We start from the raw sequence: 21,902 nt of genomic DNA on the forward strand, positions 1-21,902 counted from the left end.
TCGTGCTCAGCCATCTGGATTACTGCAACTCACTATACGCAGGTTGCAAAGAACAAACACTGAGGAAACTTCAAACAGCCCAGAACACGGCAGCCAGACTCATCTTTGGAAAGCCAAAATATGAAAGTGCAAAACCATTACGAGAGAAACTGCACTGGCTTCCACTTAAAGTATGCACATTAGTCCACAAAATCATTAACGGCGAAGCCCCAGCCTACATGTCTGAGTTAATAGACTTACCACCCAGAAACGCCAAAAGATCATCCCGAACCTTCCTTAACCTCCACTTCCCCAATTGCAAGGGCTTGAAATACAAAGCGCTACACGCGTCAACCTTTTTTCTCACATGAGCACGCAGTATTGGAATACACTGCCGCGCAACTTAAGAACAATCAACGAGCAAGCTTCCTTCCGCAGATTACTGAAGACCCATCTTTTCGAAAAGATTTACGGAAAGAACCAAAACACACAAAGTCCACACTTACTGTTCACTAATGCATCATACATTCACCTCTGAACTCTCATTCCCGTATTATCATATCATTCATACCTTTACTCACAGAAAGATATATACCATATGTCTTCATGCCTTTTTATCGCCCTCTAACCTCCCATTGTTTCCTTCCAAAGTTTCAATGTTTGTGCTCCATTGTTACATTCCTTAACGACACCTCAATTGTTTCGCATAACTCTGCACAATGTAATCCATAACCAATCTGTAACAAATTGTATTTCCAACATTTAACTCATATTGTAAGCCACATTGAACCCGCAAAAAGGTGGGAAAATGTGGGATACAAATGCAATAAATAAATAAATAAATATATATATATAGGAGCCTACCTGTTCTATGGCCTTGCCATAGGAGATGAGCATTCCTGTGTCAGATTTCCATTTGCTGGAGGCATCTGTGCCACCCCGTGACCAAATGTCTGTGTGGGATTTGTTGTTGTGCCTGCAGTGACAGCTTCTATATTTGGACTGTTTGCTGGCTGCATCCATATTTGCATATGTGTTTGAGGTAGCTAAGCCTATTGGATGGGTCCTAGCTGTTCCTTACCTAGAAATGTGGCAGGTACCTGGTAATGGAGATGCAGGTGTATTTCATCCTGCCCCCCCAGCAGTGATTAACATAGCAAACACTGATAACTTGAGCTATGTAGATTGATGAAACAGCTTGTACACCTTGGAACATGGGACCTGCCTTGTGGTTGTTCATGTGTATTCTCATACACCTTAACAATGTGTTTGTGGTGTGGGACTGTGGACACGTGCCATTCTTCTCCACAGTCTGTGCTGTTGCATATCTTCTACCAATCCCATTGTAATGTGGTGAGATGGCAAAACAGGATGTGCTTATTAGGATGTTATTTGAATGTTTAGCTAAGAGTGGAAAATGATGATAGAAGACAATGTGGACCCTGTTAGAAGTGAATAATATGTGAGGGGGAACATGGCAGTGATATATCCATTGTGACATGATCCAAGGGATGACGCCACAATTTATGCTGTTACAACTCACATGACCCCCTGACCCATCCTATTCCACTGAATGTTTAGCCTCTTGTCATAGCCATAGCTATGCCCTCTGCACCAAAGTTCATCTGATGGTCTCAGCAAATATAGGGGCTTTACTTGTGCAGTCTTTCTCATAGTTGGTTGACTCAATCTGATGCCACTACCTCAATAATGAATGTCATATGTCCTGCCATGAGGGACACTCCAGGGCAGCCGCTGAACACGTTCACCTACTCCTATACAATACCTGATGCTGGCATGGGATCACATGTGCACATGAGGATATATCTGCAAGGGACATCAGTGGATAAGTTTCTGGTGACCATGTTGATTGCAGCAGAGTGTGAAGAAAGCTATTTCTCAGATTGCACAACCTCGTGGAACATAATGGACAATCATTTGGACAACCTAGCCATCTGTGAGTTTCAGCTGTGCTCTCATCCAATTCTATTTGTCACCTCCACCCTTCAGCTCTGTTATGATTCTGCCGGTCTGGCAGGGGAGGGGTGTGGACTTCATTCCTGATTGGCTGTCAGGGTTTGAGCTGACGTCAGTGGGTAGTACTTAAGCCTACATGTTCCTGCTTCCCCTACTTTGGTGTTACATTCCTTTGTGGCTAAGCCTTTGCAGTTCTCTGTCAGAATGTTGTGCTCTGGATTTGAATCTGTGTTCCCCTGTTCGGGGCTTTCAGTTGCTTTCCCTTTGTCTGGGATATTGTGTGTGTGTGTGGGAGGCCAGCTGCTTTGTTTATTCAGTGGGGGCTTTGCTCTCGTTCTGCCGACTCGGCAGGCTGCTGGTCTGCGGGCCTTCCCTCAGGTTTGTTTATTCAGTTATCTTCCTCCTCCGTGTTCAGTAAGTGTTAACCTCTTGTGTACTTTGTCTTTGCCTCTGACTTCTGTGTGTTTAAGACAGAGGGTTTTCTTCCTCCATTTTGTGTCTTTGCCTCTGGGTTGGGGCTAGTCTACCTTTTTGTTTGCTGTTTCTGTCTCTGGCTTTTGTGGCTTTTAGTTAGTTCTTTCCCCTCCTGTGCTGGGAGGGGGGGTTCCTGGCTGCGGTGTTCGTGTGGCAGCCCAGTCTTCTAGTTGTTTCTCCGTATTCCACTGTGGTTACGGGGTGCTTCCTGTACTAGTTCTCCTTTCCTGCACTAGTTCCCTGGGGGGGTGTTGTACCCTGCTCTGGTTCCTCTGGTGTCTTTCCTTGGTAGTCTTGGGGGGGGGGGGTTTCTGTCCTGGGTCTGTTGAGCCTCTGTGGTTGGTTATTTTTCCTGCGCCCTGTGGCTGGTGTTTAGTGCGCTGCTGGCACCTTGGGTCCCGTGGGGACTCCTGTGTTCCTTTCCCCCTCCCTGTGTGTGTATCGGCTCCAGTTAGGCCGTGAGACCCATACGAGTGTGTCTGAGTGTATCAGTTCCCGTTCGGCCGTAAGGCTTGTATGCCTATTTCCCTTTCTTCCTGAGGTGCTATGTGTGTGTAGGCAAGGGGTGTTTGATAGCTGGGGTGTGTCTCCCCTATGCCTTGGCCTCTGCTACCAGTGGGCCTCAGCCTGGGCTCAAGGGCTCACGACCAATCCAACAGATTACAAGCTCCAGCCTTCCCCCACCCTTCAGCTCCAGGGTTTCTCCATCATTAAGCTACAGCCTTCCTTCAATCTTCAGCTCCAGCCTTCAGCCCCAGGGTTCCTCCAGCCTTCAGCTCCAGGGTTCATTCAGCTCGTGTTCCTCCAGTCTTCTGCTCCAGCTCTGCTCCAGTGCTCTGCTCAGTCTTTTACTCCAGTCTTGCTCCAGTCTTCTGCTCCAGTGCTCTGCTCTAGTCTTCTGCTCCAGTCTTGCTCCAATCCTGATGCAGGCAGGCTGCACTTGAGCTTCAGGCTTGCTGCCAGCATGTTCCACTCCTCATCTGCATCTGGTTTGAGTTTTACATTTCACCCCTGCTTTGGCCATGTTTCAGTAAGTCTGTGGCCACAGGTGTTTTGAACTCTAAGGCTTTGGCCTCCTGCTGCTGCCGGGTCTTGACATAAGTGGCCCTTCCCCATGTGCTTTCTTTGAACACACCCTCCACCTGCCATGTCAGGTGTAAGAAATATAAAGTGGAAAGAGTTGAAAAGTTCACAGCAGCAGGAAGTGCTGACAGTGATTAATGCAACCTCCCCCCCCATGTCTTGAGAGAGAATGTGCTGAAGTATGAAGCAAAACGGGCAAGGCGCCTGACTGTCTGTGAGAAAAGAAAAGGGAATGGGAACAGACGCAGCATGTTCTGCTCAATATCCAAAATTTATGGTATGGTACAGCATGCACGTGATGTCAGGAGAAGATTAATCATAAAACAGTATATAAGCAGGGTAGAACAAAGAGGTAGCAAGCATTCTGACTTCTTTGCCTGTACATTGCTTGTTGGTCCAGATATGCTTCCTGTATGGCCCATTGATGCTATACAGTAAACTGTAAACTAAGAGGGGAATAAAACATTTTATATTAAATGTAAAATTCGTCTAGCCTTTTCTTCAAAGTGGCGACCGCGGCAGGACTTATGCCGCACATGGAACGAAAGGAGAGACGAATGACAAATTAAGTGTTTGTTGTTAACGAAAGTTTTACAGGATTTTGAGAGCAAGCGTTGTTTAAGCCTGACTTCTGTGCACCACTGACGTGGGAGTGATAAACCTACTGACGTGGACATACAGGTGACGACTCCTGGGCTTGCTTAAAAAGAAATAAGAAGACGCGTGAGTAATAGTGCACACTGACTTTTCTTTTTGTATATTTGTTTCCCTTTGTAGTTCTCTTTTTTGTATATATTTTTGCTTAAGCACCCTAGTATATTTTGTAGGTTGTGGTTATATCGGAGAAATTGTAAGTCAGAATAAAACGGAAGGGAAAGGGGCAGATAAGAAAGAAAAGCCCCCTGTATACACTTTGTATTTAGATTTAGATAGTTCAAAAAAATGCACCCCTTTGCAGCATGTCATAGAATTATTCCCGTTAGACAAAAAACAGATTGAAAAAACACATGAGAAATGGGTCAAATATGATGCAAAAGATTCTTTTTTGAGCTGGTCTCAGTATGGATCGTTTGATCGTCCAAAATTATTATCTCTCCTGAGATACATACAAGAAAATAAAAAGAAGCAGAAAAGTTTAGAGAAGCATCTTACAATTTGGAATTTATTTTCTGTAGCAGCAGATCTTTTTCATGCTGATGTAGATAGGATACAACAAGAGGCAGAAATGTATAAAAGAAATAATCCCCCGTCGTATGAATCTAGCAGGGACATGTTGTGCCCCCTAAGGGCGACTGATAAAATGAAGGAATCAAAGCCAAAGCGCCCTGTGCCATGCGCTGGGTATTCGGCTCTTGATGACCCCCCCAGTGATTCAGAAAGTGAAAAGGGAGGGGATAATGAGGTCAGTGATGTAGGGACTAAGGAACAAAAAAAGGAGGAAAAACGGGTGAGACAGAAAGAAAAAGGAAAATCTAGTGCAGAATCAGGCACTTACCCTGATTTGAAAACGTTAATTACATCAGAGCAATATGACCTAGCCACACAATTTGCGATTGAGGGACGGCTTCGGCTATGTACCGAGCCACCCCCTGAACCTTCCCTTAAAATGGATCCTCAGACACCCACGTCTAAAATCAGGGAAACACTGCCCAAATTGACACCCAGACCGTCAAAGGCAATTTTTAAGGAAACCCATGTAGCTGCAGAACTTGTGAGATTGGATAAAACTAAATATGGGGAAGAATGGTGGGGAGTTATTAAGAACCTGTTGGAAGTTAAAAACCTCCTTTTCCCCTGTGATAAGGGAGGACCTACCTCACATGAGGACGTACAGAATTTGACAAAAGTAATAAATAAATATTGCCCCAAGGCGGGAAGCCTGGACTTTATTAAAGCAGGGCTGGAGTACTGGGACAATTGGTTTTACAAAATAAAACAGGCTGAAGAAGAGGTGGAAGAGGAATGTAAACAGGAGATTTGCGGCGCTTTAGATAGTAGTGCTTTACACATGCCAGTTATGACGCGCTTAGACGCGGCTGGCAATCGAATACGTCATTACAAGCCATACACTCCCGTAGATGTTACAACTTTAGTTGCAAAAATTCCCAGTATAGTGAAGGGAGCCCGTATGTGGTTAGATGGAATAGAACAGGCAACAGCAGGAACTCAATTAACTATTGGGGATTTTAAAGCTCTGTGTGCAGCATCGGGAGTCAGTATACCTCAGCTTGCGGTACAATGCGGATATCAGCGTTTGATGTCACACACAGCAGATGGGGATGTATATGTAGGAAATATTAAGGCTGCTCTTTCTGCAGCTCTGCATGTGATGTATCCAACCCCGATTGATTTTTCAGCCATAACGGCAAATAAATGGGACCCTAAAACTGATTTTTCGGCGCATTTAACAAAATGTATAAATTTGTATAAGGCTCAAACAGGGCAAGATGCGGATGTGGACCATAATGTAGCAGTATTTTTACACCTATTCATGTCCACACTGCCTGATAATATGCGTAAGAATTTAGATGCTGTCATTGCCCTGTCCTCAAAGCCATGGCCAGAAATAAGAGAGACATTGATGCATTTTAGCAATGTGCATCGTAAAATGATAGAGACCCCTCAGAAAGAACATGCTAAATTAACTTCTAAGTTAATGACTATGCAGTTAAAGGATTTGGAAAGCAAGGAACAGGATAGAAACAAGAAACAATTGTGACGCCCTCTGCTCCACCTCCACAGGTCATTTACTATGTACAACCGGGATATAGCCGGCCGTACCAACCAAGGGGACGAGGCATGGTTAGAGGAAGGGGTAGAGGTCGAGGGATGCAAGGATCAGGACCATCACCTAATAGGAGGGCACATGTACAATGTTGGGGATGTCAGCAATATGGTCATTATGCTTCAGAATGTTATCAGAATACAGGAATGCCCCAAGTACAAATGCAGACGCAGCAAGGATTGATGCCCCAAGTAGTAGGGATACCTGCGAGTGCCCCGCAGACTGCAATACAGCAGCCGGCGACGCAATCACAGGGATCAGGGGCGGCAGTACAGGGACTGGGCACTGTAAATGCCTTTCCAACTTGGCAGAATACTCCAGACCAATGCTATTGACTGGAAGCGGACCCGTGTCAGGAAAAGGGAATGATTTTCAGGTTAGACACAAGGGAGCCCTTTATTACATTGACAATTGGAAAATATGGAGCTCCTGTGAGATTTCTGATAGATACAGGGGCGAGTACCTCTGTGTTATGTGCAAAACCACAGGGAGTTAAGCTTTCAAATCAGTATAGAACAACAGTGGGATTTACGGGGATAGAACAAAGAAAAAGGCTAACGGAACCGACTCTGGTGCGCTTGGAATGCCAACCGCACAGTTCAAGGGAGGTTGTGGTACCCTTCCTAGTGGCACCCGATTGCCCAGTAAATTTGTGTGGTAGAGACTTGTTGTCTCAATTAGGACTGTGTTTAGATTTGGGAGATAAAGAAATACCAAGTTTGCTCACCATGGTCCAACAGTTGAATAATGAAAATAAAGTAAGGGTTATGGAAGAATTACCGCAAAATATTTGGAGTACAAGTGATTCACCATATGGACTAGCCGTAAATGCAAAACCCCATAAGATAGAATTAATAGAAGGGGCACAGGGGCCGAAGCAAGACCCTTACCCCATACGACCTAAATTAGTATCCAAAACCCTGGAACACATTGGTAAATTATTGAAATGTGGTATTATTGAACCTTCAGTATCCCCGTACAATACCCCATTGTTTCCGGTCCCGAAAGGGGAAAACAATGTAAGGATAGTACATGATTTAAGAGAGCTAAATGAGGTTACAAAAAATCAATTTCCAATTTGTGCGAACCCCGCTACCCTTTTGCACACCCAGAATATATATGCGTACAATACTGTCATTGATTTGTCTAATGCATTCTTTTCAATACCTCTTCATCCAGAGTCTAGGGATTTGACGTCATTTATAGTACAGAATGAGGCATACCGGTGGACTAGGATGCCGCAAGGCTTTACTGATAGTCCATCGGTATTCTCGAAACAACTAATGATGGATTTAAAGGATTTCAGGAGTCAATTGCCTGACACGGTGTCATTGTTTGTCTAAGTAGATGATATTCTACTGTCTGCTGAGACTGAAGCAGAATGCCTAGAATGGACTAGAAAATTATTTTTGTTATTAGGAGAGTTAGGATATAAATGTAACAAGGAGAAATGTGTTGTAGCTCAGTCTACTGTCACCTTTTTAGGACAAAATGTTTCAGCACAACATAAGGTCATTATACCGGAAGTTATATCTATTTTAAATGAGACTCCGGTACCGCAAACAGTTACCCAGTTACGTGCTGTTTTGGAATGTTAAATTACTGCAGACAATGGATACCAAATTATACACAAAAAGTAATGAGACTTTATAAACATTTGAAACTGCCCGCAGCCACACCAAAGAATACTCTGATTGTGTTGGAAGAGCAGGATAAGATAGTACTGGCTAAGATTGTGAGGGATTTGTTATCCCCAGGACCCTTAGCAGTAATAGATATCCAATCACCTGTGCATCTATGGGTAAAAGACATGGGAAACAGTTGGGCAGCCATGATTAATCAAAACAATGAAGTAAATACACCAGTAGCTTTTTTGTCAGGCTCTTTTAATCATGTGGAAAAGGGAATGATAGAAATACCAAAGTTATTGACTGCTATTGTGGCTGCGGTAGGCAAATGGAGGGCACAAATGCCTTTTGTGCCTATTGTAATACATACCAACCACACGATTAAAACACTGTTGAGCCCTAGCCAGACGGCATTGACAGCCACTAGATTTGGAAAATATCAAGCAGTACTTTTAGGACAAGATATAAGAATAATACCATTAACCAAAGAACAGAGAAATAAGATAGATCTGCTTTTTCCTGTCGATCAAGAGGGTGAGATCGATACTATAAAAATCCCTACATTTCACTGTCTTACTTTGAACCCTTGTCTGATGGGTTGATATGGTTTACAGATGGAGCTTGTGAAAGGACTGTTGCAGGCTTTGCCTGCGTGCAGGTGGATGAGAATTTAACAAAGATAACACAAGTACAATATAAAACCCCTCCTGACCATACTGCACAGCATGCTGAACTATTGGCCGTTATCACGGCCTTACAACAAACTGATATGACTCAAAATGTCACCATATATACTGATAGTGGTTACGTTGCAAGTTCACTACAGTATCATATATTAAAATGGCAACGTAGGGGGATGATAACTAGTGCAGGTAAAAATCTACAACATTACACATATTGGAATTTGCTGTTTGAAATTTTGGCAAGAAGGGAATGAGAAGGTAGAAAAACGGCAGTTGTGTGGACCCCGGCCCACACTGAAAGGCCAACCTTTGAGGCACTAGGTAATGCAATGGCTGATGCAGCAGCAACGGAGGTGGTTAAGCAAAGTGAAAAGATTTTGTATAATACTAGACAGACACAGGAAGGGCCACTTACGAATGTAGATAAGCTTGAAATGTGGCAGCCAGAGGAACAGGAAAGTGCAAAATGGTTGAAGAAGGGATGTATGAAATTGGCATGCAAGGTAATCCTTCTTCCTCATTAAACCATTCACTTCCCAATGAGTCAGGTAATTAAGGTGTTGACTGAATGGCATGCAACCATGCATTGGAACAAGGATACTATGAAACAACAATTTGAGCAAAGACTTTGGACTTTGAAAATTGATAACTTGATTCAACAGGTCGTGCAGAATTGCATGGTATGTAATATTAACATACCTAAAAGAGGTCCTAAAATATCGCCTGGGACACTTCCAATACCAGAAGGCCCAGCTAAGGAATGGTACATTGATTTCACTGATATGATTGTTCCAGTGCAGGGAAAAAGATATTTGTTAGTTTGGGTGGATGCTTTCTCAAGGTGGATAGAAGCATTTCCATGTAAAAGGGAGACAGCACATGAGGTGGTACAATGCCTGGTAACTCACATTATGCCAAGACATGGGTGTCCGTCTAGAATAATTTCTGATAACGGGACACGTTTCAATAACAGTATTTTGAAAGAAATGGAAACGATTATGGGTTTAACACACAGGAAAGTATCAGTGTATCGCCCCACCTCCAATGGTTTGGTGGAGCGCTACAATGGCATTTTAAAAACAAAGTTGAGAGTCTTACTAAAATCCCTCAATAAAGCAATGGTGGGAAAATTATATACATGGCTTGATGTATTGCCATTAGCATTAATGACAATACGGGCCCAACCCAATGGGCGTACAAAATTGTCCCCATTCCAGATACAGATGGGGCGTCAATTTTTTCCTATGCAAACTGTAAATGTGGAAAACACTACGCAGTATTGGCAAAAACTACAACCAATGCTAAATTTGACCAGTGACATGATTCGTACCAATGTGTCACATCAGGTAGGGAATAATGATGTTTGTGCTTTTAAAGTAGGTGATCTAGTACTACGAAAGAACTTTACACATAAAACGTGGAAGGATCCTGTGTATGTAGGGCCTTTTGCTATCACGGCCCTTACTCAGACCGCTGCCCGTCTGGAAGGTCATACTTCTTGGATACATTTATCAGATATTCGACGAACTAATAATATTGAAGTGGACAAAGAATAAACAAACACCATGTCCCTAAACATGATGGTACTGGGATGTTGTTGTTTGTTAATTTTCTCAGCGGAGTGGACAATGAACACATATGAGAATAGACTTGTTACAGCGGACGTTGAATTTGACTGATTGTATCATATGTGCCCACTGACTGACATCATCCTTGTCCTTGCCAGCTATGATGTATGGGACTACAATGATAAAGTTGGGTGCACCATGTCTGTTATCCCAATAATACCTGTGTAAGGGATGATGGAAACCTTCATTGGACAAATGAGACTATTTGCGATTGGAAACATTCCCCCGATAAAGTGCAATTACACGCACAATGTTGTAACAGGTAATTGGTCTATAGGAAAAAGTACAGTGATTGTAAATGTCACAGCCACCAAAGAAAAGTGTGGCAATAAAACAAGCTGTAATAAGACTTTAACTCAATGGTATGTAACAACTGATTCAATGAATGTTAGCACCTTGGCATATGCTTTTAATTTGTATAATTTTTAATGCCACATCAGTTAATGCAATTAGGCATTATCCTTATAATTGTTCTTATATGAAAAGTAAAAATGACAGTGTACTTCCCTTTGATGAAGCTCACTGTCTGTATTCAAAAGAAATATAAATGTTGTACCCTAGTACAATTGAATCTGTTTAATGCTGTGTAACATGTGTATTAGCATGTTTTCAAAAGATGTGCCAGGGCTTTTAATGACAATGGTAACTGAAATCAAGAATGAACAGAACTTTAATATGTCAGAAGAAAATATTGAAAGACGTATGATAAAGATGATGGAAAGACAGAGCTTGCAGGCATAGCATACCACAAATAATGAGGGGGTGGATTAGAAGAGGTGTGTATATGAATGTCCTATGTTCTAATCTCGCAGACAAAAGGAAGCCAGTACCAGACCCAAAAAGAATACTTGCACGCACATAAGAGAGTGTGAGACCTGACAGCCAGGTCTCAAGGGAGGATTGTAAGAAATATAAAGTGGAAAGAGTTGAAAAGTTTACAGCAGCAGGAAGTGCTGACAGTGATTAATGCAACCTCCCCCCATGTCTTGAGAGAGAATGTGCTGAAGTATGAAGCAAAACGGGCAAGGCGCCTGACTGTCTGTGAGAAAAGAAAAGGGAATGGGAACAGACGCAGCATGTTCTGCTCAATATCCAAAATTTATGGTATGGTACAGCATGCACGTGATGTCAGGAGAAGATTAGTCATAAAACAGTATATAAGCAGGGTAGAACAAAGAGGTAGCAAGCATTCTGACTTCTTTGCCTGTACATTGCTTGTTTAAGCATTCTGATTTCTTTGCCTGTACATTGCTTGTTGGTCCAGATATGCTTCCTGTATGGCCCATTGATGCTATACAGTAAATTGTAAACTAAGAGGGGAATAAAACATTTTATATTAAATGTAAAATTTGTCTAGCCTTTTCTTCACAGGACAGCCCTGAAGTACTGTAATCACCTCTACAACATGAACTTTAGTTTTCCTGGACAGAATCCAATAGCTGCAGCTATTTGTTGTCCTCTGTAGGCACTACAGATCATGTGGTGACACAGGACCTTGAACAATGACATCATGCCTTTGTATGTGTGAGTACAGTGATCCCCTGATATGGGTTAAGTGTTAGCTCCTACAGGCACCCTCTTAGTTGACCGATGTGTGCCTCACCTCACAGTAATGCCTTTTCTTTCCCACAGCAGCCAGGATACAGGAAGGCACACCATGGATACAGAGTCCCCCTTCTGAATTTGGTGCAAAAATCAATGTAGGTAAGATGTCTTCAAACTACCATCCTATGTGAGGCTTGTGCATTATAATATACCCCCAAAATGATCAGCCACCCAACCTAGTATAAGACCCTGCTAAAGTCTAGATTCATAGCTGACTCCTGACAAGGTAATGTGACAGGTGTACCTTGTTACAAAAACAACAGATCTTAATGTATTGTTGCATTTCTGTTTGTCTGATCCCAAATACGTGATACACATATACCAATTGGCTTATTGGACATGATGCAGACCCTGATGTGGAGAGGTCATTTTAGACAAGTTAGTGAATCTGGGGGCCATTGCTTGTTATGAGTACAGCTGCCTATATGCATGCAAACATTGTTTCTTATTTGTGCCCTTGTTATGTTGCAGAGGTCCAACTAAAATGAGGAAGACATGAAGATCTATATGTCTACATCTGCTGGCTGGCCTGATCACAACTATATGGGCTCATTTGTATTGGTGATGGAAGAGAGGGTAATTAATGCAAATAGGTTTGGTGTGTAGAGAGTAGATCCTATTAATGAAACATAGACTCTGAGTCAGCTAGGGTCATGGTGGAAGGCATAAGCACATGGACAAATTTAAAGATGTGATAGGAGGGATATCATAAAGGACAAGATATGTACAATAAAACTGCAGGAATTCTTTATTGTAATGTATAATGGGCCAGGAGGAATATATTACTCCTAATCCCAGGGAAGAGAAAACACCAACAATTGCAATGGGAGACAGGCAGGTGATAGGTTGACATTGGGGAAAATAGATAAAAATGAACTATGCTGTAAAAGGCACAATATGTCACAAGTGCAAAAGTATTATGTAAGAAGCTGTCATATACCAAACACATACAACATGTTTCTGAATGACGTGTCATTTTGATAGATCACCATAGGGCCCAAGGGACATTCCAGATACTGTATGATAGGAGTTGAATCATTTTCAAAACATGGTCAGTTGCAGTGTACCTCTTGGGGACCCTAGCTATCACATGTCATGCTGAGAGAAGGCTAGGAAGACTGAGCAGTGAGATTTGTGATAATCTGTCCATACTGCAGCCTGACACCAGGTAGATACATTCAGCAAAGTTTGGCAAGCCTTTTATTTTTGACAGGAAAAAATTAAAAATTCAAACTAAGTTACTGCTGGTAATCCAACAAATCTAGGTAATGTTACTATATTTAAAAAAAAAAAAAAAAGGTTTATTTCAAAAGTTTCAATTGAGTGCTGCACTACATAAAAGATTGTGCAAGACAGGAACTTGAAAGATAATACAAATGGAAAAATCATGCTGCCTGCTATGAAAAAAATCCCATGTCCTATCATTCATAATACACAAAAGAAAAGTCCCAGAAAACAAGTTCTGCAGAATTTTTTTTTTTTTTCATCTAAGCTACGATGGTTAATGTATTTTACAAATTTCAGAGTCTCTTTGTCTCTGTAGATCAGTGCCAAGGCATTATTTTCTGGAATCATGGTGAGAAGCTGAAAAAAAACAGAACATAATGTTTAGTAAGATTAACAGAATTTTTGGCAGGGAGTAAGAAAATTATAAAATACTAGTATAAAAGGCCCTCTTCGGTAGGCAATGAAACGGGCGCTAGCAAGGTAATCCCCCCTTGCAGTGTCCTTCCTGTCTCTCCTACCCCCTGCAGCCACCCATCTGGTCTCAGGACCCCCTCACCACCAACCCTCCTCTGCCCCTGCAGCCACGCATGTGCCGCGGCCCTCCTCTCTCCCCTGCTCCCCCTGCAGCCACCCATGTCCAGCGACTCTCCTCTCCCCCTGCCCCCCCTGCAGCCACCCATGTCCAGCGACCCTCCTGTCTCCCCTGCCCTCCCCTTCAGCCACCCATCTGATCTCAGGACCCCCTCCCCACCTCCCTCTTCCCTGCCCCCCCCCTGCAGCCACCCATGTCAGGCGACCCTCCCCTCCCCCCTCGGCGCATCACCCAAACCCCTACCCCCCCCCCAGCGCATCACCCAAGCCCCTACCCCCCCCCCTCGGGCACATCAACCCCCTTGCCACCCGCAGCCGCCAATACTAACGCTGTCTGGCTGCTGCTGTGTCTCCTGTTGAGCAGCAGCGGCCGGTACAAAAAGAAAAAAGCCCAAAAAAGATTTTAAACCTGAAACACGGCTCCGTAGACAGCCATCTGGCATTGGCTGTCATCTCTGCAGCCGCTCCTCCTCTCCCCTCTGACGTCGCTGCACTCCTCCGGGGTCTTCCTGCAGGGGCAGTGAGTGACATAGAGGGGAGAGGAGGAGCGGCTGCAGTGACGACAGCCAATGCCAGATGGCTGTAAACGGAGCCGCGTTTCAGGTTAAAAATCTTTTTTTGGCTTTTTTCTTTTTGTACCTGCCGCTGCTGCTCCACAGGAGAAGCAGCAGCGGTCGGACAGCGTTAGTATTGGCGGCTGCGGGTGGCGAGGGAGTTGATGTGCCCGAGAGAGGGAGGGGGGTAGGGGCTTTGGTGATGCGCCGGGGAGGGGGGAGAGTAGGGGCTTGGGTGCTGCGCCGAGGGGGGGGGCACTGAGAGCTGATTGGTAGGCAGGGGGAGGAGTAGGGAAACACGCTCCTCCCCCTGCCTGGCTCGCGGTTTGGCAGGGTAGGGGCTTGGGTGTTGCGCCGAGAGGGGGGGGCACTGACAGCTGTTTCCCAGGCAGGGGGAGGAGTAGGGAAACATGCAGAGTGTGTTTCCCTACTCCTCCCCTTGCCTTGGAATCAGCTGTCAGTGACATCACTGACATCAGTGCAGTCTAAACTGCCTAGCAGACCACCTCCGAGGGAGCCACAGTCCCAGGCACATTAGAACGTTGGAGGTGAGAATTATTATATAGGATCTGTGGAAGTATCCCCTATGAAATGTTTACAAAGTCAAAAATGGTTATGATTTATTTAACTTAATATACTACCCTTTATGAGAGCATACAGGGCAGTGTACAATCTAACCTAGAAGGAAAAGATCATAAATTGGATAGCACAGAAGAAGCAGAGAATAGAAACAGATAATATATTTAGGGAGCCAATAGTTCAACAATCGTTCAGAGGTCCCCTCCGAAGGGACACCACCTTGTAAGTGGTGGAGGGGCTTCCGTGTTTCAATGACTCAGAGGGCTATGCTGCAGGGTTACCCATATCAGACAGGCCTCTGAGGAGAAACCAGACAAAGAGTGTCCCAACCTGGAGGATCCAAGATGGCGTTGAGGGAGGACGTACGCTAGTTGAGTTCCCATTTTACACCAGAATGCCTGAAGAAGAGGGTGCGCTCCCCAGAGAATGGGGAAGAGAAAAGGCAAAGCCATGGTGCTGTCCTCCTCGAACACGGCTGAGGTTCCCACCACTTCTCTGTCTATTTTGGAGAGATTCGGGGTCATAACGTCGGGGATATCGGTTCTTACTTCAGGGAACAGCAAGGCTTTATTGCTGAATCTCAGTGGAGGAAGTGACTTTGAGTCCCCCTGTTGGCACGACCCTTCCAAGACCCGGAAATAGTAATGCTTCGCTATGGAGGTCAATAATGGAAACGCCCGAAGTGGGTTAGGATTTTCATGTGACCCGGGGAGGTCCTGGCGCAGCATCGACTCGGATAATAAACCAACTGGGGGATTGGAGAGTGAGCAGTTTCTGTGGAGAAATTGGACTTGGTGAAGCCAATAATGTTGTAATGGACGTACTATAGGAACTGCAGCAGAATGTGAATAACTCTTCTTCAGATGTTTAAAAATTTTCACTATGTGAGTTAAAGAATTTATATTAATACTTATCTAACAAAGTGGAAGTCCAAGATATAGAAAGAGAGACTTTGATTACAGAAATGGTTTCTCTATGAAAATCAGATAATTTGGTAATGAAGAATAGTTATCTTTCTTGTAAAAATTGGAATTTCTGGAGAACCAATTAAGGGAAAATAACTTGAGAATGATAAATTTACCTATAATATCCTATATATAAGCTACTGAATTCTTGAAGAAATATTTCTCTGATACTTTGCTCATACCTTCTGCTAGCCACCTCTTGGTGACAAATTATATTTCCTTTTTATCAGAGAAAAGAGATGTAAGTTTAACCGACATTTTGGAAAATTCAGAAGTTATAGCTAGGGTTATATTATTAGTGACTTTCGTCTTTGATTTAGATAGGAACAATGTTTTGAAATTGTATTTCCGATTCATGGTTGATAGTTTTTTGGGTTCAAAGATGTATATATTTCCTGACACATCAAGGGAATCGCAGACTGGGAGGTGTGAAGTCTTGGCTTTTAAGCCAGGAATCACTGCCCTAGGTGGGACCTTCCTAGTGCGATTCCCTTGTAAGTGTTTTATTTCCTTATTACTTATTTGTTTGAACCTAAGAAATTATAAAAGAGTTGTGGAAACAGATGAAGAATCCTCTGCAGCAACTTCCTTCAGTTACCACTGTACCGGCTGCAATAACCGATTAACCTTTCTTCTTCAGAAAATGTGAAGTGTAAGATTAACCATTTTGAGTTTTTCTTATTTTCTTTAAGATTGTTTTCCTGATCTTGGATCTTCCAATTGTGGACAATTATGTAAATATATATTGTTGAGAGAAAATGTTTTCCTTTTTATATTGATTTCTGTGTTTCCTTGCATTTATGTGATGAATGTGAATGTAATTAAGTAAAATGATAAAATAAAAAAAAATCGTTCAGAAGTCACAGGTCAAAATTCAATCAAGAGCTTATGAAACAGTAATTTGATTTCATTGCATTTATTTTTTTGACATATATCTGAGAAGAAAAAGAGTGTCCATGGCTTCATGAAATGGTCCTGGTATAGTCACATAACATCAATTACTGACCCTTACTAAGCTTGGGTACTAGACAAGACACCCCTGGTTGTGTCGTGTGCCTGACACAGGTCTTTAAAAAGGCAAGAAAAAATTCTGTACAGAGAAGTCCATCAACGCAGCCCATCGATTTCAGCTTTTTTCTGCATATATTTATGGGTAGAAATATATGCAGATCATGCTGGTTTATTTCATCTTGTTTTATTGTGAGTTAACACATGGCAAACAAGCATAAGATACAAAAAATAATAGAAAAAAGTACCGTATATACAGTCTGCTAACAGCTAGTGTAAGAAAGAATACAACAGTGGTTTACTCCTTTACTCATATACCTCCTCCGTCCGTCCCCCCACCCCCCACCTCATCACCACCCTAAGCTTTCATTCTTGGTTAGGCAAACAGAAACATGAATCCCATCAAGTAAAACTAACTCAACCTTCAACAAAGGAAGAAAGATGTGGTTCTTACTCCTCCTCCTCACTATCAACAATGGGATCAGCAGAAGGGGTAGGGAAAGAAGGGTGGGGGGGGGGGGGAGGACAGAGAAAAGAACTCTAATAGAAGAGTCCATCCCCAAACCTTCTATATTACTAGGAATTGAGAACTATGCACTCTCGAAGACAAATAATTTAAGTATGTTTCTGAAATAGGCAAAAACGATTTTTTTCCTCCTCAAGAACTCTGCTGATTGTCAAGATCATACAGCTTTGAATTACATTCCTTATACTCACAAGTCCAAATTTCCTATAACTGAAAAGAGGTAGATTTTGAGGTAAAAGAAAATTCTGCAGCAAGTTGTTGGCATGTTTGCATGTATCTGAATTAATTTGAATATTAAATAATATGAATTTATTTTGCATGCTAAATACAAAACAGTTTTCCAAAGTTGCTTTGTACCCAAAAATTTGATTTTGTGTATTTGGGAGTTTGAGTGAGGAATTTCAGGTATCACTGTGGAGGACAGGGTGAGGGGTGGATCAGGAATGAGAAGACTGAGGATGGGAACACTTGGGGGGAAAAAAAGAGGGAGGATCAAAGATTATGTTTGGAACACAAGGAAGGAAGATTGTGATAGAGGATGAAGGAAGGATACAGGGGATGGGGAAAGGTTCTGGGTCATAGGGAAAAAAGAGGAGAGAAAGTGGTTCTGGAATCTAGGGGGGAAATCTAGAGAGTGGAGAGGGAGTTGTCCAGCCCTGCTCCGTTCTCCTGCCTAGTCCCTAACCTCTTTCTTCCCCACTATAAACAGGTACAAAATAAGTACCTGTATATAATATGTAAACTGCTTTGATTGCAACCACAGAAAGGCGGTATATCAAGTCCCTTTCCCTTTGCTATCCTTCTCCTCTCTCCAACCATGCTCCTTTTCCTGTCCCCATACCAGACAGCCACACACACATGCCAGACCGCTCCATAACTATGAATCCCTTCTACTCACAACTAGCCCCCATCTATCACAACCCTATCCTATTTACCACAGCCCTCACTATACCACTAATATCCCAACCCTGCCTCTGTATGCCAATTACCTTCAAACAATCCTCTTTCTGACATTCCTAAGCTAACCATGCAGCAAAAGGAGGAAGAGAAAGCGGTTGCAGGTTGGGCTGCACCCTCCTCTTCTGCATCCCATTTCTATAACTTCTAATTTGAACCAATTAGGACACCACACAGCTATACAGTTCACATCAGCAGTTGGGCCCTGCGTGGCAAAGAAGGACAAAAGAACAAGAAAATCCATACTAAGCGAAAACCAGGACCATCAGTGGACAGTTCGGGTCATAAGTACCCGACAGATCCCAAAAAGTTGTTCTATTTTTCATAGCTCATTTTCAAAGATAACCAATTGCTCTCCCAAGCAAAAACATTTTATCGACTTTTTCTTCAGGCACTTGCTCAAACATCTCTTGAACCGCTGCTCATTTTGACCAAATCCTCTAGCAACAGATTCCACAATTTAATTATGAACTATGTGAAGAAAAAATGTCTATAATTTGTTTTCAGTCTGCTGCTCATCAGTTTCAATTTTTGTGTTATTTGAAAGGTTAAAACAACTCATGATTATTTTAGACATTTAGTATATGTGGGAATTCCTGCACAGCTCTACCTCACAAGCCTTGTCAGTCCCATACTTAGAGGTTAACTTACTATTAAAGTATATGTGTCTTATCATGCTTGACAACTGAGAGGGAGAAGTTGTTTACCTATTTAGGGTTCCACCATAGATACCAGAATAAATTGTTCAGTCATAAGAACATAAGAATAGCCATACTGGGTCATGCCAGTGGTCCATATAGCCCAGTATCCTGTTTCCAAAAGTGGCCAATCCAGGTCATAAGTACCTGGCAGAAACCCAATTAGTAGCAACATTCCATGCTACCAATCCGGGGCAAGCAGTGGCTTCCCCTATGTCCGTCTCAATAACAGACTATGGAGTTCTCCTCCAGGAACTTGTCCAAACCTTTTTTTAAACCTAGATACTCTAACTTCTGTTACCACATCCTCCAGCAGCGAGTTCCAAAGCTTAACTATTATTTTAGAGAAAACATATTTCCTCCTATTTGTTTTAAAATTATTTCCATTTAATTTCATTGTAATTTCCATTTAATTTCTTTGTACTTTTTGTAAGAGTGAAAAATTGATTCACTTTTACCTGTTCTACCCCACTTTGGATTTTATAGACATCAATCATATCCCCCCTCAGCCGTTTCTTTTCCAAGCTGAAAAGCCCTAACCTCTTGCTCATATGAGAGGAGTTCCATCCCCTTTTGGTCACTCTTTTTTGAACCTTTTCTAATTCCGCTATATCTTTTTTCAGATACGGCGACCAGAATTAAACACAGTACTGAAGGTGAGGTTGGAGACGTGGCAGAGGGAGAGGCAGGTTTCACCAATACAGGTCAAGACAGGAAAATCAAGGGGTGTATTAAATACAGTGTATAACATATTTGATAGAATTTTGACAGATGTGAAAAATGGAGTTCTAAATAAGGGCCTTTTCTTTGTCCCATGTCCTAGATATAATGCTTTTAAAACTAGGGTTGAGTTTTTCAAATTTGTTAGGAAATTGAAGATTATGGACGTCTTCTCTAAAAGCACTAATAATATGATGGATTCATCTATTGTCAGAAGAGATAGCAAGTGGCTTCCGCCTGGTAATTCGCATCATTTGATTCAGACATTTGAGACTATAGATTTGAATGATATAGCTAAGCTGGAATAGAAGGATGTAAATATTAATTACATCTGCTGAATCCTGGACATAAGATGGAATTTTTTTTTACAAAAGGACGTAAAAATTATCTGTAAAAATGGACAAAGGTTCCAAAAGAGATCCACAAGCAGACATAATAGGCCTACCTAGAGGGGAGGTAAGATTTATGTATCTTCGGGAGAATGTATAATGTGGGGAAAACTGGTTTTTCAACTATCAAAAAGTCTGCTTCCTTTTGGGTAATTTTGCCAAGCAAAATTAAAGAAACAATTTCTTTTTTCAATGATATTGTCAGGTCTTCAATGAGCACTTTATAAAAATTTCTATCTTCTAAGAAGTCTAGTGACTTCTGCAATATAAGAATCTCTATTCATAACTACAACTGCTGGTTTAATAATAATACTTTGATCATTACACAATGAATTAACAGCTTCGCTCTCTACCTTACTCATGGTATAGAATACCCTTTTTTGAATACCATGACATGTAGCAAAGATATGCTTTTAGTTACTTTAGATGTGGAAAGTCTGTATTCTAACATCCCTCAATTGCTTAGGAGGACTAGTCACTGATAGGGATTCTTATCTTAGAATTCCTACTGAATTTGTGGTAGAATTGACAACTATTGCACTTACAAGGAACTATTTTTCTTTTAACGGCAAATACTATCAACAGGTAAAAGGTACTGCAATGGGTGCTACTATGGCGCCTTCCCTAGCTAATCTTTATGTAGGGGATTTTGAAAACAAATCTCCTACATTCCAGACAGTCAGTAAACCTTATGATGCATAACACTCATCTGTGTGCTATTCATCTGTGTATTTATCAAGTAGCAGCTTTGATCCAGAGATTATAACATATTCAACTCTCCTAATAATTGCTAATTAATACGGAACTTTTGGGAACTCACAGACTAGGCTGCCATCAGCTAGGTGATGTCACTTCCTCCTGCCACTTCTCATTATAACCATTCTGTTGCATTTGTAAAAAAATCTTATTTCTCATCTTTACTTAAAAGCAATCTTATTCAATCACTTGGTATTACATTCTACGTTTACACAGATGATATTCAGTTAGTTTTCACCCTTTACTTCATCTGTTATTTCTGATATTTCCTCCAAATTACACAGAAATGCCAACTGGATCACAATGAATAAGCTGAAATTAAATATCTTGAAAATAACTGCTGTCCTTTTCCCATGGTATGGTATACCTATCTTGCTGAAACTTCTAGAACTACATGAAACAATGAACCCCCTATCTGACTTAGTAAAAATTCCTGGAGCCACTTTGGATTATCACCTCAGTTTTTCTAATGTCTCCTCATTGACGCAAAAATCTTTCTTTGTTCTTAGGCAAAACCACACTGCTCATTCATTTTTCAACTCCCAATCCATCTGATTACTATTCACTCTTTAGTCGTTTCATGTTATCGATTACTGCAACTAATTTTTCACAGACTACCTACTACTAATTAAGGAGATTACAGATAATCCAAAACAATGTGGTAAAATGTATTTATGGTTCTAAGAAATATGACAGCGTCTCCCCTCTGTTATAAAAGAACATTGGTTCCCTGTCTTTTTCGAGTATCCACATTAACATTGGGTATTGCAGAATAATAGTAATGAGTTGCAAAGCATGCAAAACAGCTCATTACAATGCAAATTAAATAACAAAGGTGAACACTGCAAACTGTGTTTTTCCTGGAAAAGCTGGCAGTATTTTTCCATCCTGGAAGTATAGGGCCACAAAGTCACAGCCCAGTGCTCCTGGTTTGTTTCTTAAAGTGGCTGGGGATTGAAATAAGGAGTTGCGCCCTCTTCCTTATACCCCCCCCCCAATCACATCCTCCCCCCGAACCCCCCATTACATCCCTCTCTCTGTCCTGAAGCCCTCCTTCCGATGCTACAAAGACCCCCCCCCCCCATCACCA

At 42.1% G+C, this 21,902-nt stretch overlaps 1 protein-coding gene across 1 annotated transcript in view; it reads right to left on the reverse strand.

Annotated features, from left to right (window-relative positions):
- Positions 1 to 11,665: 11,665 nt before the first annotated feature.
- OGFOD1 (2-oxoglutarate and iron dependent oxygenase domain containing 1) overlaps positions 11,666 to 21,902 on the reverse strand; it is a 683,818-nt gene continuing 673,581 nt past the window's right edge. Inside the window, 2 exon segments of the mRNA XM_030203703.1 lie at positions 11,666 to 13,299; positions 13,301 to 13,426. Coding sequence (XP_030059563.1) covers positions 13,264 to 13,299; positions 13,301 to 13,426 — 162 coding nt within the window. The 3' untranslated portion in view covers positions 11,666 to 13,263.

Source organism: Microcaecilia unicolor, chromosome 5 (assembly GCF_901765095.1).
Source record: "Microcaecilia unicolor chromosome 5, aMicUni1.1, whole genome shotgun sequence".
NCBI classification, from domain to species: Eukaryota; Metazoa; Chordata; class Amphibia; order Gymnophiona; family Siphonopidae; genus Microcaecilia; species Microcaecilia unicolor.